This window comes from Setaria viridis, chromosome 2 (assembly GCF_005286985.2).
Source record: "Setaria viridis chromosome 2, Setaria_viridis_v4.0, whole genome shotgun sequence".
In the NCBI taxonomy this organism is placed as follows: domain Eukaryota; kingdom Viridiplantae; phylum Streptophyta; class Magnoliopsida; order Poales; family Poaceae; genus Setaria; species Setaria viridis.
Window position 1 is genome coordinate 36,685,074 of NC_048264.2, and position 18,447 is coordinate 36,703,520.

At 45.0% G+C, this 18,447-nt stretch overlaps 1 protein-coding gene, 1 long non-coding RNA gene and 1 other non-coding gene across 5 annotated transcripts; all 3 read left to right on the top strand.

Annotated features, from left to right (window-relative positions):
* Positions 1-1,046: 1,046 nt before the first annotated feature.
* LOC117844765 (rab GTPase-activating protein 22) lies at positions 1,047-6,309 on the top strand. 3 transcript variants are annotated; one of them, XR_004637933.2, is made up of 6 exons: positions 1,047-1,320; positions 2,175-2,310; positions 2,470-2,519; positions 3,683-3,736; positions 4,130-5,428; positions 5,760-6,309. XR_004637933.2 is itself a non-coding variant. In XM_034725548.2 (6 exons), the coding sequence occupies exons 1-5, from the start codon at positions 1,073-1,075 to the stop codon at positions 5,352-5,354; spliced, it is 1,713 nt and encodes a 570-aa protein (XP_034581439.1). In that variant the 5' UTR covers positions 1,047-1,072; the 3' UTR covers positions 5,355-5,368; positions 5,760-6,309. The 3 variants fall into 3 exon arrangements, 2 of the variants coding, with proteins under 2 accessions (XP_034581439.1, XP_072147599.1); XM_034725548.2 differs by having other exon boundaries at positions 4,130-5,368; XM_072291498.1 differs by lacking the exon at positions 5,760-6,309 and having other exon boundaries at positions 4,130-5,685.
* Positions 6,310-10,851: 4,542 nt separating this feature from the next.
* Positions 10,852-14,170, top strand: LOC117846195 (uncharacterized). The gene is made up of 3 exons (XR_004638245.2): positions 10,852-11,183; positions 11,668-12,785; positions 13,670-14,170. It is a non-coding gene; the product is annotated as an uncharacterized lncRNA (long non-coding RNA).
* A 1,872-nt stretch (positions 14,171-16,042) lies between these two features.
* LOC117846716 (small nucleolar RNA Z247) lies at positions 16,043-16,181 on the top strand. The gene has a single exon (XR_004638444.1). It is a non-coding gene; the product is annotated as a small nucleolar RNA Z247 (small nucleolar RNA).
* The last annotated feature ends 2,266 nt before the right edge of the window (positions 16,182-18,447 follow it).

Consider the following 18,447-nt stretch of genomic DNA (forward strand, 5'->3'; position numbering starts at 1 on the left):
TTTCCTTTTCTTTCAAAAAAAGCAAAATATTTTTCGGATTGTGCGTGGAGCACGACTGAGGCACTGACAAGTTGCGATTTTCCACGAGCTAAACGTGTCGGCTAGGAAGTCAATCCGTCTCGGTTACGTCCATACCTTTGGTAACCTCACACTTGTCCTGTACTCATTTACTAGTGTGTAAGAAATGGTCAAAATATGTCTTTTTAAAGATAACGGGTCAAGATGTGATTGATGAATGGATTAGGGTCACATAAATCCTCCTGGTGTTTTTTCCACGAGGAAATTCCTGGGAATTGATTCTGTGGATTTTGTCGCAGTCGCCTGAAATTCAATACCGGTATAAGACATATCAAATGAATTTGTCTCCGTTCAAAATTATAGATCGTTTTAATTTTTCTAATTTTATGCACCTAGATATACACTATATCTACATGAATAATAATATCTATGAACTAAAACAGCCTACAATTACTACAATTTGAAAGTGAGGGAGGCTAAACCAAAATCTGCGGCAAACCCATTTAGTTTCCCCCAAAACAAAAGAAATGAAAACTTACCAAAAGTTGACCTCGAAAGCACTCTAAAAAAATTCAGGAACGGCAGGTCTTAAATGCTTGAGCGTTGAGTGTCCTACAATACACAAAGGCCCCAGGGCCAAGGGTAGGTCTTATCATCTATTGCCTCCTTCACTGACTAGTGGACCCCGCAGGGCCACTGCCCGAGAAAGCCCCACATGGCAGGTCCGAACAGGGCCCGTTTAAACGCGCACGGCACCCACCCCCACTCTCCTCTCTCTTCCTTCCTTGTGGCTCGGCCTCGGGTCTTATTGGCGTCACATGCTCTCCCCCGACTCCTTCTCCCTTGTGTCCCTTTGCTAAAAGCTTAAAGAGAAAAAACCAAATCGGACAGTACTGTGGCCACGCAGCGCGCGGGGGGTGCGGGCGCCGGCGGCGAGATCCTGCGGTGGCGGGGGATGGCGGCGGGGAGGCGGGGGACGGTGGAGTGGTGGCGCTAGTGGCGGGCAGCGGTTGGGTGGGTGGGGGCGTTCCGGGGGTAGGTGGGTGAGAGGGACATGAAGGCGCTGCGGCGATCCAGCACCTCGTCCTCGCCGTCGTCGTCGTCCTCGCCGACGGCCGCGTCCTCCCCGCCGTCCTCGTCGTGGATCCACATCCGGTCGCTCCTCGTCGCCGCCGCGTCGTCGTCGTCGTCCTCGTCGTCTTCTTCGGCGGCCGCGGCGGGGAGCGCGGTGGCCGTGGTGTCGGCTGCGGCGGCTGTCTCGTCTTCTTCCTCGCCGGCTTCGTCCTCGCCACACTCGGATCGGTGGGTTTCTCTCTCCGGATTGGCGAAAGGCGGCGTCTTTAGGAGTAAAAATGTCCCATTTTCAGTTCGTATTACATGAGGTTCGTTTGAGTGCTTCTGATCTGGTTCGGTGGAGACTGTCCGAGCTTGCTGTGATGTAATTAGTGGCCTGAAAGCGGCTTAGCTACTCAAATTAGGGTGATTCATGTGCTTTGATCTAGTGGATATTTAGATTGCAGCTTAGTGTAGAGGTGTACACGAATCGTGCTCGGCACATTTTTGTGCATTTGTGAAATCCGTTTTTACCATCAATCAGTTGCCACTACCATGAACTAGTAACTTCAGTATGTTTATTTTCTGTTTCAGTTGTGTGCTCAGTAGCAAGATGCTTCCCTTATTAACTTCAGAATATAATCAAGGCCTCTGTGGCTTTACTTTTAGATTACTGACGCTTCTGGGGTCAAATTACAGCTTATGCGATTGCCTCAAGGGTTAGTTCATAATGTTAGACTTGCATGTTCTATCTGGTTGTGTATGGCTAACCTGTTTCAAGCTAGTTTGTCCTGTGGACAAGACAATCTGATCATCACAAGCACTCCCCAGTTATTTAATAAGCAACCAGAGGAAGTTGTTTCCATAATCCTCACTAAATATATTTCATAAACAAATTAGCTCATTTATTGATTCTCTCTCCTTTTTTGTATTTTGATCTATTTATCATACATGTTGGCATCGACAAGGACTCATTTAGGTAGAATGGATGACTGAAGCATGTTACTGTTCATTTAGCTTGTCAGTTGCTATCCTGATATTGTTTTTGTTGGTTGATGTCTGTCTGATTATACCATTTGCTGAAATGCTCTATATGTTTGCAGAGGTGGTATTAAATCTCCATGGTCTCGGAGGAAAAGAAAACGAGCACTTTCTCGTGAACAGTGGGACAGTCTATTTTCAGCAAATGGGAAGCTTCGTGATGGTGGGAAGAAGTTTCTCAAGAAAGTTCGCAGTGGAGTAAGAACATTACTTATTCGTTTTCCATCGATATCATCAAGATATATGTTGCATCTTAGTTGTCAATGGATTGTGCTCAGTTAAAGTATAGTCATATAGATATCTATCTTATACTCTAACTAAAACACTGACATAAACGCCTCTCTTTTACTGTACCAGGGTATTGAACCAGGCCTGAGGGCAGAAGTTTGGCCCTTCCTACTTGGAGTGTGAGTCACTCTACTTCTTTTATCCATTGAGTAAATTTATTACTGCTCATTTCTTTGTACAAGTCTAACATTACAACTATGCACGCCATTTGAGATAGTGCTGCATGAATTTGCGTTGGCAGCATACATTTCTGGTTATTAGTACAGTACCAAACAACTTATATGGGTGGTAGGTATCTATTTATAGATCTTAGCTGGATCAATCTTGAAATTTGAATTATATGTAATAAATTGAAGGTTATGAGTACTTCTTTGTGTGGCAGCTTCTTTCTTTCTAGAAACCTACATTTATTACTTTTAAGAACAACTTTTTTCATACTCTTTTAAGAACAATTTTACAGAACGTTATGAGATGTATGCTTAATGTTCTGCTTTTATGCATGTTGTGCATGTAATAGCTGCTTCAGCAACAACTCATATCTTTATCATTTGAAAGCTAGGCATTTTGTATTGTTATATCAGGAAGATGGCTTAATAAATTAGTAAAATTGGATGTGGCACATTCAGTCCAAGTTACGCCTCTGAACTTTTCCGTATGTCTAATTTTCATTCTGAACTACTAAAGTGTCTACTTGAAAACCCTCAAGGCCTCAACTCTCAAAATCGTCTACTTTAGCCCCTAGCCCTAAAACCAAGCAGTTTATGCTGACACGGCGGTGTTTTCTACACACAAGCACTGTGTCACCTTGTCTCCAGTTGCAATCAGCAGTAAAAATGGTTAATCAACAATAAAAACATGATTGCACATAAGCAACTAGATTCTATAACCACCATCAGGTCATCAAAATAAGATTGTTGTGGAGTTCAGGGTGTAAATTACACAAATGTGAATGTTCAGGGGGTGTAATATGGACCTTTTCCATTCCTTTTGTGGTAGTTGATAGCCTGAAAATGAAAAACTACTGTACTCTGGTGGTCTTACCTGGAATGAGTAGTATATCATGTAACTTTTAAGAATGCAAGTTTGCAAGACAACCTCAATTTTTAGCTTTGCAAATGCTACAATATCAGCATATGACTCATTGAGTATTTTCACCGCAATATGGTGTCAAGCCTGTTCACATTTTTGTTCTTTTTTATATATATCTTGGTGACTCCTTATTTCAAAAATATATCTTGGTGACTTCATATCCTCGAAAACTGACCTTGGATCTTGTCTGCAGCTATGATTTAAATAGCTCTGAAGAAGAAAGGAACACTGTCAAGATCAAGAAAAGGTAAGATATTCATTGCTGTAAAGGCTTTTTCTTTGTTTTTTAACTGGCTCCTGCTTTATGGATCTATATGAATGCCTGGTTTGCATTAAAAATGTTCATTTGGCTTATGGCTTAATAGAATTTCCATGAAGCAAGACTGAAAAACAAATATCACAGGCACTTCAGCATCATGATTTGTTAATCTCTGAGAGTAATTTCAGAAAAGGATGCTATTATAATTTTGAAAGGGTCTCCTTAATACAAAGATACGCAGCTCTCCTGCGTGTTCGAGAAAAAAATAATTTTGAAAGGGAATGTGACTAGGACTATAGTCATTCATGTCCTGTTTATAGATTATTTTTTCCTACTTATATTATCTGTTAGCAATTATGAATTGGCATGGCTTTGGTACAGGAAAGAGTATGAAAAGCTGAGGCGGCAGTGCCAACAAATTCTGAATGGCTGCAAGGGAAATGCGTTGAAGGCAATAACTGAAGTTAATAATGAGGAGTGTTCTAGTTTAGAGGGTACCGCTGAAGGATCTGAATCACCTTGTTTTGAAGATGCCCTTGCTGTATGTCCTGCTTCACTCGAGGAGCTGAAACCTGAACATAACGAGGCTGAGCAACCAGAGAACATTGTAGAATGTATGGAAGAGGACACAGATGAGTTGAATTATGCATATCCATGCATAGCGGAGTCAGAATCATCTGATTCTGAATCATCCGATGATGATGACCCTGGAAGGATGTCCGTGTCTGGTGAGGAGAATTGTGATCCAGATCCTAAATTTACCAGGAGCACTTCGTTCAAGGCAGATTTTTTTAGGTCTAGCAGAACCTCAGAGGACTTTGCCACATGGCAGCGCATCATAAGGTTGGATGCTATTAGGTCAAACAGTGAATGGATTATGTTCTCCCGCAACCAGGCTGAAGTTTCCAAAGAGCGAGCAATGCAGTCTGCAGCATCTGTTGGATTGAAAGATTATGATCACTTAGAGCCCAGTATGATTTATCATGCTGCTCGATTAGTCGGACTGCTTGAAGCATACGCAGTCTATGATCCAGAGATTGGCTACTGCCAAGGTATGAGTGATCTCTTATCACCTATCATTGCAGTGATGGAGGAGGATGAAGAAGCATTTTGGTGCTTCGTGGGTTTCATGAGGAAAGCAAGGCACAACTTCAGGCTTGATGAGGTTGGAATAAGAAGGCAGTTGAAGATTGTCTCAGAGATTATCAAGCGCAAAGACTCACACCTGTATAGGCATCTGCAGAAGTTGCAGGCTGAGGACTGTTTCTTTGTGTACAGAATGGTAGTGGTTCTCTTCAGGAGAGAGCTCACTTTTGAGCAGACTGTATGCCTGTGGGAAGTTATGTGGGCTGATCAGGCAGCCATACGGGCTGGGATTGGGAGGTCTACCTGGGGAAGAATAAGGCTGCGTGCTCCACCAACCGACGACCTGTTGCTTTATGCAATCGCTGCATGTGTCCTGCAGAGGAGGAAGCTAATAATTGAGAAGTACAGCAGCATGGATGAGATATTGCGAGAGTGCAACAACATGGCCGGGCAGCTAGATGTCTGGAGGCTGCTAGATGATGCACATGACCTTGTTGTTAACCTTCATGATAAAATCTGATCTGGTGGTAACTGGTAAGTGCTGTTCTCCGCCCTTGCGGTAGAACAGATGTAGGTCTCAACAAAAAAATTGAGGTACCTTTACCGCCTGCTGAAATTATTCTATTATCTACTATTCATTCCCGGCTTAAAACCCACTTCTAGGTATAGAGAATGTTGTAACTTAGAGCGAGGACTTGAGTGTCCTTGCAAAGAAAAAGCTGAAATACTATTTGGTGTTACTGAGGCACTGTAAGCTATTCATTGTTTAACCTGTTATAGGCAAAAACAGAGTTTCCTGGGATGGCACTCCATCCATTTTATGAATCCATGGTCAAGTTAACCAGAAGAAATGTGCACTGTTGTATGTTTTTTAGGAGGAAGTTGTATGGCTCTCAATGTAAGAATTTGCTTTTCTCATGTGTAGGCTCGTGATGAATTTTGCCTCCACCAGCGCCTGCCAAATTTTGCCACCAATTTGGTTTTCAAAAGGCAGGAAAGCCTTGCCGAAATTCCGGCACCAAACCAAAATACGGACCGATTTCGATTGAAAGTACCATAAAAGTTTTGGGTAGGGAAGCTGTTCAGAACCAATCATCTTTTCAGGTCTAGTGATCTGTAAGTCTAGATGCATTTTGTTCCTAGTCTACCAGTACTGCCAAGAGGGCTTTTGTTTGATCTTCTTTTCCGGTGCCAAACTGGCGGATGTGTTGGATTCTGTTCTACCCAGAATGACAAGGCGAGCAATAACACATCCAGCCAATGGCACGTACGATGAAGCAAACTCTGATGTGATCTTGCCTGGAACGGCTCGGCAGTGGGCACAATGGGGCCGGCGTCCACAAGTTGCCATTAGGGTAATGTAGCTTCTGTTGTCGGATCCATGCTTGGACTGCTGGCAAGCTTTGAATTCTTCTTCCATCATCTTTGCAAAAAGATCACGCCATCTCGATGGATAAAACCTGCCGTCCTAAGCCTCGTGGATTGCAAATGGATGCTACTTAACCCCGTGATCCGTGATCAAGTTTCCCTTAAAAGGATACGCCATTTCACTGGAACTATGAAAAGAAGTCCATCCCTCATGTGAAATCGGCAACAAAATTTCCTGCGTCCAAAACGGAGCTAGTGTCCTCCCTTTTGTCAGTGGATGGTTGCTTACAGAGTTTCACCGCCTCTCGTCCCGTCCCAATCAGCCAAGAAAGTTTTCCCGCAGGCCGCAGCGCTGAACGAGTGCCCCCGGCGCCCGGAGCGAAGCGACAGGATCCACGATTTTTCCAAAGCGCGGAGATCCGGGTGCCAGCCACTGAGCCACGGCCACCACGCCTGCACACCAGCCAGGTTTCTCCTGCGCCGCCCGGACCCAAAACTCCCTCCAAGCCATTGGAGGGGGACGACGTCGTGGAGGACGACGGCGACCCGAGACAGCCAGCCGACAGGCGCCGTGCGCCATGCCCGGACGCCCTGCAGGTGGACTGTACGACAGGGAGGCCTGAGCAGTGAGCGTACTGCGACTGCCACAACGATGGTTGGTAATTGCGTTGCATCTCTGACAACAGAGATCAGGAAATGAGACGCTGATTGTTCCGTGCGAGTGTCAGATCAGATGATTGTTTTCTCTGGCTGGACTGCTTGCGTGGATGATCAGATATTTTCTGCGTGCAAATTGCCGGTCGGTCGGTCGGTCGGTCGGTCGGTCGGTCTTCGCTGCAAGTTGCAGAGTGGATATGCCTACTCCCTACACGACTTGCTTCAGCCTACTCTGATGTAATGCAGCTAGGGACATAGAAGAAACCGCACGAGCGAGCCAGACGTTGTCATGATTTGTCTGCGCATGGAGACCTCAAGGTAGTTGTAGGAAATTTTATTTCGTTCGTCCAACAAAATGGTCGAGCAAGATTTGGAGCGAGATCTCTTGGTCGTTCTATGTCTGGTTCCTCAAAGCAAACCCCTCTTTAGATATCCGGTATCGCTTTCTTAGTAGAGACTAATCGTTGATTGGGCAAATGTTGAGGGTATATGTGCCACTTCCGCATTCCAACCATGCCCCAAGACATTAGAGCAACTCCAAAATACTGCTAATCTTACCCCAATATCTTTTTTAAGAAAAAAAGAGAAAAAAAAGAACTCCCACTGTTCACCTAAAACTCCCCAAAATATTAGCGATGCGAAAAAACAGCCATCGCCCTGCGTATTTTCGCGACGCCCCGTCTTCCCCCAATCCGCGCCCCCATCCTCTTTCCCCCGCGTTTTTCCCGGCGCGCACACCAGGGCAGCATCGGCCCGGCGAGCAGCGGGGCGAGGGGCGGGGCGAGGGGCGGGGCGAAGGGCGGCGCAGGATAAGGCGGGGCCGAGCGGGTCAATTTGCATTCGCATTCGCCGGCCGACGAGTACCACGTCTTCGCATTCACAGGTTCCCGACCGCTGAAGATTACACCGTCGAGCTGGACAAGGATGACCCGTTCCCCCTTAGGCGCCGCTGGCCGCCGTGTCGGAGGTGGCGGTCACGGCGCTGGAGATGGCCGAGGCGCCAGCCGACGGCTGCTACCTGGTCTGCCTGTAGGACGGGGCGGCACCGGGCACCGGTTCCACACCGTGTGCGTGGCGCAGTGGCTGCGGGTGAAGCTCAGCTGCTCGGTATGCCACTGCCTGTCCGCCGCCGCTCCTACCGCGCACCACCGTGACAACGTGGTGGAGGAGCGCTCGCTCCTGGTCCCGGATATCGTCGAGGAGATGTTCTCGATTGGTTACGAGGAGTCTTTCGTGTTGGAGAACAGCTCGTGTTGGATGGAGTTCATGGCACCTTCAGCCTGCCATCGACTAGGAATTCTTCAGGGGTATCGGGTGGTGCAGCATGAGCCTGGATGTTTTCTGATCTACGAGCGTGTAAGCGATCGATTGAGAAATTCAGCATATGTGTCCAACATGAGATCTTAAAATCTAGGTTGAAGAAGAATCAGGGGAGACTTGCACAAGAGACCCAAGAGGAACAAGCCTTTTTGTTTTGTAGTAGTACAACTCTAGTCCTCGTAGAGGAAGAAGATGAGCTCAATTTGGAGGGTGCTGTTCCTTAGTCTTCTTTGGTTAGAGAAAGAAGGAGAAGATTGTTCTTTTACCAAACATATGCGGATCAAATCACGTCTTATAATAAGAAGAAATCTTTGAAGAAAAAATGAGATGGGGAGAGATCTGGAAAGTGCCGGGCTGAGCCATATAATGATGATGTGGCCTGTTTTGAATTATTGGGGGGTTTGGGGGCATTTTTTTAGCATAGCTCCAATATCTTGTTTTGGGGAAATTTTTTTTGAGAAACTCTTGGAGTTGCTCTTAAGCAAGTAAAGATTAATTTATTTCCAAAAAAAATTAAAAAGAAAAAGAAAATTACAATCCATCCGTAGTTACATCAATACCCATTGGTATTTATGACAACGTAAATAATCTGGATGAATCGTAAAGAAAACGAATAACTGTACCAACCAAGCTAGCTAGTGGAGCAGCACCACATTTCACTATCACCATTGATCCATTTGCAGAAGTAATTTGGTCTTATCTTGAGATGGAGTTGGTAGGAAATCCTTTTCACAACCGTAGTCGTGCATGTCACTACTTACACCTCCGTGGTATGAGATATGTTTTTATCTTCTGTGGTGTACATAGGCCATGGCTGCAATTGGAGCTGCTGCCTGAATAACGGAGAAGTTGACTCCCTCTCACTGTTACCTCAGCTCTCAACACACGTGTGGATCGAGTACTAGACCGTTAAACTCGTTCTGACAGCGCTGCCCACACACTCACAATGCTACTTGCTCCAACAGTCCATGGATGTCTACAATTATCTTCACTAAAATACAGGCACCAGTAGTAGCAATGCGTCATCCAAATAATGCAATGCAGCATCTGGCAGTAAGTGCTGTTAGATATATGGACTTGGCCCATATAAATAATAATTCTGAATAAATCTCAAAAAGTCCATTAGCGTAAGAGGGGGTACACCATGTATTAGTCCCGTATTGCTAATAGACGAGGGTGTTGGGGGTTTTCCTCCCTATATATATGGACCACCTCCCTCATGGAATAGAAGTAATATAGACTACTATAAGGGGAGGCTCCAAGTTAGGGTATACCTAAGTTGGTCTGTACGAGTTAGGTTTTTGTCTCTTCTCGCTATTGCGCCGCCACCGTAATCTACTCCATCTCGAGCGTCGGCGTGCACCGGCGAACGGGAGAGCAGGTCTCCGAAACGTCTCGCTCTTGTGATCCTGCACAGGGAGAGGGCGAATAAGGTTTTTGGGAAGTGCTCTGCGCGACTGCTCAAGGTCTTCACCACGGCTCGTCTTCCGTCCCAGTCCGGTGTTGCGGCGGCTCGTTGTCTTCAGCGTCATCTGCTGCGCTCCATCCGCAACACCGTCGTCGTTCCGTCGGCACCGCTTCCTATCACGGTTGTGCCCGTTCAGTACGTATGCTGTGATTTGATCTATAATTTCAGCATATTTTATGAGAACACGATGTCGTTCTTACTGTTGCCTAGTATGTTAGAGTCTTGCATGCTAGGTTTAATTCTTTTTATGAGAAATATAGTTTGAAATTTAATCATACAATTGCCTAATTTTCCAAGTAGAACTTGGCAATACTGCTGCTGAGATACGCCCAAAGAGAAGCATATGCTCCCTGTACAGCACCGTGCGAGAGAGCATTTCTCCCGGTGGGCTCAGCTCGTGCGACATGGACATGAGACCTTTACACTGGGCATATAGGCATGTCGTGTAAGCTCCATCATCTCAAACCATTGTGCACTGGATCCCTGCTGACCGTCATACTCATCCAATCCTTTTTGCGATGAGATGGTTGCAAGTGGCAGCTGGAAGACGATGAATCCTTCCCCCTACGCATAATGCATGGAGGGAAGTGCAGTGAATGAGCGTCGCCACTCACCACCAGCTTGGAGTCGACGGGGCAAAGTGTGCTCGACGAGAACCTCGGACGGGACGCAGCGAAAAGGCGCCGAACCTTTGAGTGTGTTGGATGCGTTGTCATGAGCCCCCGTGCCAAGAGCACCCGGGACACGGTTGTGCATGCTGGGGACGGATCATTGTACGATCGATCTCGCCAAGTTGTTGTGGTGGTTTTCCATCAGTCTGGTCATTCCTCAACCGCCTTCTCCGACCCAAATGTTTTCTGGTCAGTACGAATTCGATTCGCTTGTCGGAACATTCAGAGTACCTGACTGCTGAGACACCATTGTTTCAGGTCTCATTGCCCGTATCCAGAATGTTGATGATGGCAGATAAGACCTTAACCATTGTACATTGGATCGGTCCTTCCAGATCATCGTCCAATCCTTTACCCTTTCGTGATGAGATGGTGGCAACTGGCATGGACGATGGTGAATCCTCTTGTTGCTTGCTAGTATGGACAGAGGTGCTTGCACAGTCAGGGCTAGTTTGGGAGGCCGAATTCCCAGGTGATCCAAGACTTTTCCCTAGAATTGGACCCCCCCCCCCCCCCCCCGCCGCAGCAATTTGGCCCCGAGCCAAAATTCCATGGCGTTTGGGGAGCCCATCCAACGGGGGAGGTTGAACCTATCCCTGCCTTTCCCACCGGGTGAGACCTCCCCACCTCGAGACATCGGACGCATCTCCTCGTGCCGCTCGCGAGCACCGTCACGGCGTCACCCCTGCGCTTCCCCCATCGAAGCGGCGTCGCCATCCCTATGCCTCCCCCATCGAGGCGACAAGCGTCGCCGTTGCTCCCCATCCTGGCACTGCCCTTCCCTCTCCTTATCGACTGCAACGACGCCTCTCCGCTTGGACCTCTACCTCTACTAGCTCCTCTGCGTCTACCATGGTGCCTCGATGTGAGTTCTCCCTCATTCCTCCTTCCTCCTCTATTAGATTGCCTAGGGTTTGTACTCATCATGCCTTGCAGTTGCCTGCTAATTCATTCATTGCTACTGGCTTATTCTTGTTACTATAGTAGCTGCGGCTATTATGGATTCTTGATATTGATTTCTCTGTACATTACCGGCTGATCTAGATTTAGATCCAGTGTCTTGTACTCTGTGCTAGCCATGCACATATTATTATCTCATGGTTGACTCTTGTTTTGATTGATACTGCTAGTATACATTCATCTACTATCTTTGATTTGAATTGATTCCTGCTCAGTTCTATACTTTGATGCCGGGATTCAGAGGATTATTCCTATGATTTAAGCTCACTCTTTGGGTGGTCTGCTGCAGTGTGTACCTCATCAGTTATCACGAAGTTAATAGCTTAGTTTTTTCCCTTCTTGTTTCAAGTGGGCAAGAGATAATTTTGTGCATGTTTCATTGAGTGCAGTTCAAGATCTTTTCATTGAGGCATTCTGTATTGAATTTTCACGGATAAGGGAAGCAGCTGGTTTATTCCAAATACTCAAATATTTGGAGTGAAAGGAATTGTACGTTGTTACTTACCTTCTTTGTAGTCTGTACAATATTGCATCTTTTTTCTAATTCTGTATATCTTCGTTGTCATGGTTCATTCAATGCCTCAAGGTTGTTGCATGTAATCATTTTCTTTACTGAAATTTTCCATGAAACCTTTTTGGAACTTTATGAACTTTAATTGTTGGTGCAAGTTTAGATCAATTTGTACTTTGTAGGCTCATTTATACGCCGATGAATAATGCATGCATGCATGCTTTGTTCAAATCTCTTGTATTTGCATCGTAACCGAAACAATGTTGCACCAGATGTTGGTGGTTCTTTGTTGGTTTAAGAATTATAAGAGATTTTGTACTTCTCTGCATAATTATTTAGATTATTATTGGGACGGAAGGGGGTTTATAGTATTAGATCATTTGTGTGCTGACAAATTAGTTGTCCTGTTTATCTTTGATAGTTCTTTAATGCGCCAAACTTTGCAAGTGTCTTGGTCCTTTAATGTAATAATAATTATTCTTATTTGAGTTACTGTGGAACTGGATAACGTTGCTGTCAAAATAAGTGAATACTATGATCAGGGCACCTAGTTATTTTTTATTTGGAGTGGGGATATACTTTATAGATGGTGTTACTAAGCATTGCATTCTTACCAATGAAGCTGTCTTTTTGAACACCTTGACATGTGGTTTTTCATAAAAGGATTATATTTTGTTAATCTGACTCAAGATTCCATTTGGCTATACTGAAACATTTATAATTCTATCTTGTTGTCCTATCTGATCAGCACGTGAGACTTTGATTATAGTGCACGAACCTTTGATTATAGTGCAGAAAGTAAGCTAGAAAAAAAACTCTAAATGGTACTTGTATATGAATGATACCAGCACCTTGATTTCTGAAACATTCTTAGCATTGCAGTGTTTTCTTTGGTAGCTAGACGCTTGACTTCTGGACTTCATTCAGCAGCATTTATAGTGTCGGTGGGAGCTATTCTTCAAGTCATTGTCCTATTCTAGTTACTTCTTTTCTAAGGTATGATATACATAAATTATACTTTAGTTGTGCATGTGACTCTACTGTACTACAACTAGACTACAATACTCTATTCTTCCCGCCATTGTCCTATTCTGAAATAATGCCACACTAGTCACCAAGATTAGTGTCCCTGCTTGCAGTATAGTTATAGAATGGAATTGGGTGTCTGAGATGGGTTGAAATTGGTTGGGCTGGTGTCTGGACTTGTGTTTTAACTCCTAACATGTTGTCTTAACTCCTAAAACATGTATATACATATGACAGCACCTGAAGTCATACTTTTTTATGGACATATTCCCATCAAACCTTAGAGCAAGAACCATCAATTGCAAACTTTTATAGCCCGACATTTTCTAATCATCAAACTGGATAGAGGTGGAGAAACTGGTTGATCGTGTTATATCCTTCAAGCAGGGCATGCAGAATGCCATGTGACCGCAGGGTACACATGCCCCTTGTACAGGGGCATCCAAACATATGGCACGTGCGTGACGGAGTGTTACCGTTACCCTGCTGCTCGCACTAGCAACGCATTATCCAGCTTTGGCAGAGTTCAAGTCTGGGCGCGATGAACATTGGTTACAACCTGTTTCAGGAACGCCCCTTCGGTTGAATGTGCTGCTGCTTGGGGTATCAACCTGAGCTTGTCTGCTTATTAACGACGGTCCAGGTGCAATCTGATTTGAATCTTTAGCTGGTTCTTTGATTGTGGAAATATAGAGATGAGGAAGAAAGGAAGAACTGTATTAGAAGCTGACATACGGGTTCGATGCATAACTTTATTTTATGGACAACTCATTTGCATATGTGATCTGTGTAGTCCAAATTCATGCATGCATTTTTTTAATGTTCATCTTGATTTACCTACAAAGTTCCTGCAGTTCTCGAAGACATGGGATTTGAGACCGAGATCTCTGCGGCTTGCGGCTTGTAGGACAAAGACAGGTGCAACAGTATAGTTGGGAGATGATATTAAGGTCTTGTTTAGTTGCCTGATTTTGGGTATCCAAAATCACTGTGCTAGCACTGTAGTACACTGTAACGTTTCGTTTGTATTTGTGAATTATTGTCCAAATATTGACTAATTAGGCTCAAAAGATTTGTCTCGCAAAGTACAATAAAATTGTACAATTAGTTTTTGATTTCGTCTACATTTAGTATTCCATGCATGTACCGCAAGTTTGATGTGATGGGGAATCTTCTTTTTGCATAGTGTCAAAGTTGGGAGTTTGGGGGAACTAAACGGACCCTAAGACTTGTGTAGCTAGTGAATGCAAAGTACTTTCATAAATTAAACTTAATTGATTTCATCCTTAAGATATATGTGTTTGTATAAAGATTTTTTTTCCGAAGCCTTTCATGATACTTGATGCTGACAATGATCCATTATGAGTTTGTTATAGTATTTTTAAATTTTTTCTCATTTTTTTCTGCTTTTTTTGAGATGTTTTTTATCTGAATATTCCCCTCCTGAGCTCCCAAACAGCGACAGAGAAGGAATACTCTATGGGGGAGAGCCAACCATGGAAATGAGCTGACTAATTAAATCCCGCTGGACCCCTCCCTAGATTATCTTACTCTCGGCTTCCAAATTAGCCCTCAGTGACCGAAGTGCACTGAATGAGCGAGCGTCGCCCGACTTGAAAATGACGGCAGGTGTGTTTGGCGGGAAGGAACCTCGAGGTTTCCTCAACTTCTTTATATGATATTTGATTAGTCCAAGTTTTCTTGTTTAGTTCCTTCTTAGAATATGCATCCCTGCTTCATAAACGATTTTCTTTTCTAGAAGAGGATGCGAGAAAAGGAAATGCTATCGTTTCGATAAATGACAGTCAAAGCTGCTCGTGAGGATACGATCGAGTTGTGCTCTTGGGGTCTACATCTGAGTCATCGTGGACAATGATCTCATAATTTTTCTCTCACACGTTCTTAGCGCTAAAATCAAACCAACGCACGAACGCACTCAAACGTGTAGCACGTGGAGAGGCTCCTTGCAGCTCCTCTGCGCAGGCCGGTCAGACCGATGTGGATGGCTAGTGAGCCCAGTTTCGCCGGCGAGCCCGGCGAAGAAAACCAACGAACGCTTGCCCGGGAGAGACCCCGTCAGGATCGGCACACCTTGGGTTGTTCTAGGATCGGCAAGGCAGGCCACCTAGAACGTCCTCGAACGTCGTAGAGACCAATGAAGAACAACAGATGTGGATTGGAAAAGCTAGGGCAAAGAGAAAAGGTATAAAAGCAAAATAGTAGATTGATAATATTTTTGATCGATTGGATACCTCTCAATCGGCCATAGCTCTGTATATTTATAGGGAGGGGAGGTCTTGCCCCATTAGGAATCGAAAACCTAACAAATCCCATGTCAAAATACAACTCCTTGTTAGAGATATTAAACGTGTTATACTAGAGTTGTAACCGAACATGTCTCATAGATAGATGGACTCCTGTAGTTTGCTATCGATAGAATAGAACTTAAGTTAGGAGTCCTAGTTTAAACTATCTTAAACTATCTATATCTGTAATTCTTGTTCTATATATATAAACATGCAACCTATGGTGAGCCAAGATAGGCAACCATAGTTACCCCATAATCTTTCATGGTAATCAGAGCCGCCTCTTCCTAGAATAGATCTAAAGAAAAAAAAATCCTGTCAGCACATCCTTGCGACAAGGGGGCCGCGACGCTGCGTGACGCTCCTCCCCGCGACGTTGCAACAGAAGGGCGCAACTCAAGATTGTGACGCTCCTCCTACACGACAAACAAGATGTCATCGTCTTCTTCTCATGATGGAAGGCACCAATCCTCTTCTTTCGGACATCCGGTGGTGGACAAGCTTACACGGGATAACTTTGTCCTGTGGAAAACTCAGTTCCTGCCTGCTGTTCGAGGCGCCAAGGCGCTTGGGATCCTGGATGGAACTATCGCCGAGCCGCGACAAGTACTTGAAGCTGAAGTCGACGGCAAGAAGAAGGAAATTCCCAACCCAGAGCATGACTCATGGGTGGAAAAAGATCAACAGCTACTCAGCTACCTGGTGAATTCGGTCTCCAAGGAGGTCCTCGCCGGGATCACGACTGCAACAACCTCTGCGCAGGCATGGAAGGCGTTAGGGGCTATGTTTGCAGGACAATCAAGAGCGCGGATTACGAATCTGCGCATGCAATTGGCCACCACCAAGAAGGGCAGTCTTACCACGGCAGCCTACTTCAACAAGATGCAAAACATCAAGGATGAGCTCGCGTCAGCCGGCGTCGTCATCAACGATGATGAGGTGGTTGCTCACCTACTTAATGGTTTAGATTATGATTATCACCCCTTTGTTTCCTCTATGATGGGCCGGTCAGGAGATCTTTCACTTTCTGAATTATATTCGCTACTTATGGAGTACGATCTTCGGCTCGAGAAGTATCAAGGAACCGATCAATTTCAGTCTTCAGCTAATATGGCATCCCGTGGTCGTGGAAGCCGTAGTCGCTCTGGTGGTCGACGTGGAGGTCGATCCAATTCAGGGCGTAATGGACAAAACAACAATCAGAATTTCACCAGTAATACTCAAGGCAACAGCTCGCAAGGCACAAAGAAGGTGCCGTGTCAAATATGCAAGAAGACAAATCATGAAGCAAATCAATGCTATTTTCGCTACGAGGAAGACAACCAGTACCGTGGGCGGCCAGCAGGAGCTTATGGTGTTGATACAAATTGGTATGTGGACAGCGGGGCCACTAACCATATCACCGGTGAACTTGACAAGCTGACCGTCCGTGACAAATATAGTGGCAATGAACAAGTTCATAACGCCAGTGGCAAAGGTATGAGTATTAGTAATATTGGGCATACAGTCTTTCATACCCCTTCCAGTAAACTTGATTTGAACAATATTCTTCATGTGCCCTCTTCTGCCAAAAGCCTTATTTCAGTTCATAAACTTGCCAAAGATAACAATGCTTTTCTTGAATTTCACCCTGATTTCTTTCTCGTTAAGGATCAGGAAACGAAGAGGACTTTACATCACGGTAGATGCAAAGGTGGCCTGTATCCTCTCATTCCATCAAAAGAAAAAATAGAGTCAAAGCATGAAGCCTTTGGAGTCCATGTCCCTTCTACATCGTTATGGCATAGTCGTCTAGGTCACCCTGCTACTCCCATAGTTCAGAAGATCCTTAGCTCAAATAAATTGCCGTGTGCTAGTTCCAAGAATGTTGAGTCAATTTGTGATTCATGTCAAAGGGCCAAGAGCCATCAACTGCCTTATTCCGTTTCCAATAAAATTTCTAGTGCTCCTCTTGATCTGATTTATTCTGATGTGTGGGGGCCTGCACCCATCTCTGTTGGGCGTTATAGCTATTATGTTAGCTTCATTGACGACTATAGCAAATACACTTGGATATATTTGTTGAAGCATAAATCTGATGTTTTTCGAATTTTCCAAGACTTTCAAAACTTAGTAGAAAGACAGTTCTCTAAGAAAATTCTTTGTGTTCAATCAGATTGGGGAGGCGAGTATGAAAAATTAAATTCCTTCTTCAAGCAAATTGGGATCACACACCGTGTGTCTTGTCCTCATGCTCATCAACAAAACGGTGCTGCTGAACGCAAACATAGACATATTGTTGAAGTTGGTTTAGCTCTCCTTGCTCATGCTTCCATGCCTTTAAAATTTTGGGATCAAGCTTTCCTTACAGCTACCTATCTCATTAATATTCTTCCCAGCAAGGTTATTGATTTTGAAATTCCTAGTACTCGCCTTTTTCATGATGCACCCGATTATAGCAATCTCCGTGTTTTTGGCTGCGCTTGTTGGCCCAATCTGCGGCCATATAATTCCAGGAAGTTATCTTTTCGATCCACTCAGTGTGCTTTCCTTGGCTATAGTTCCATGCACAAAGGTTTTAAGTGCCTTGATATCTCCACTGGACGCATTTACATCTCCCGTGATGTCGTTTTTGATGAAGCTGTGTTTCCCTTTTCAAAGCTCCATCCTAATGCCGGTCCCTCTCTTAGAAAAGAAATTGTCCTACTGCCTTCTTCCCTTCGAAATCCAGGGGATGATGACTGTGCTGCATCTGATATTACTAATACTACTGACGTACCTGCTCCTTCTAGTGAATCTTCAGAGAAAATTGCAGGTCCCATGCCTATGCTCCCAGCAGTACCGGCACGACGTGGCGCACATAGCCCAGGCTGCAACTCCCAGGTGGAAACGCTGTCTCCTCCCAGCTCGTCGAACGGTGCTGTTTCGCCTGCTACACCGCATGGGGGAACAGCAGTCCAGCTGCCGACCGCTGTTGCTGCGCCAGAAGACAACAGTGCGGCGACAGGAGGGCATGCGTCTGAGGAGTCTCCACCTGGGACACCGCTGCATGCTACAGCATCAGGTGCACATGAATTTGCGCCCAGATCTTCTACAACCTCTAGTTCTCCAGCAGCCACACCTGATCCCCCGCGTCACCAAACACGGTTGCAAAGCGGTATTATCAAACCAAAGAAGCTATATGATGGTATGATTCGATATGGCATGTTTAGTGCTACTGGTGAACCTAATTCCGTTGATGAAGCTATTTCAGATTCAAAGTGGCGTGATGCAATGGAAGTGGAATTTCAAGCTCTAGCTAAGAATAAAACTTGGCATCTCGTTCCAAGAAAAACTGGACAGAATGT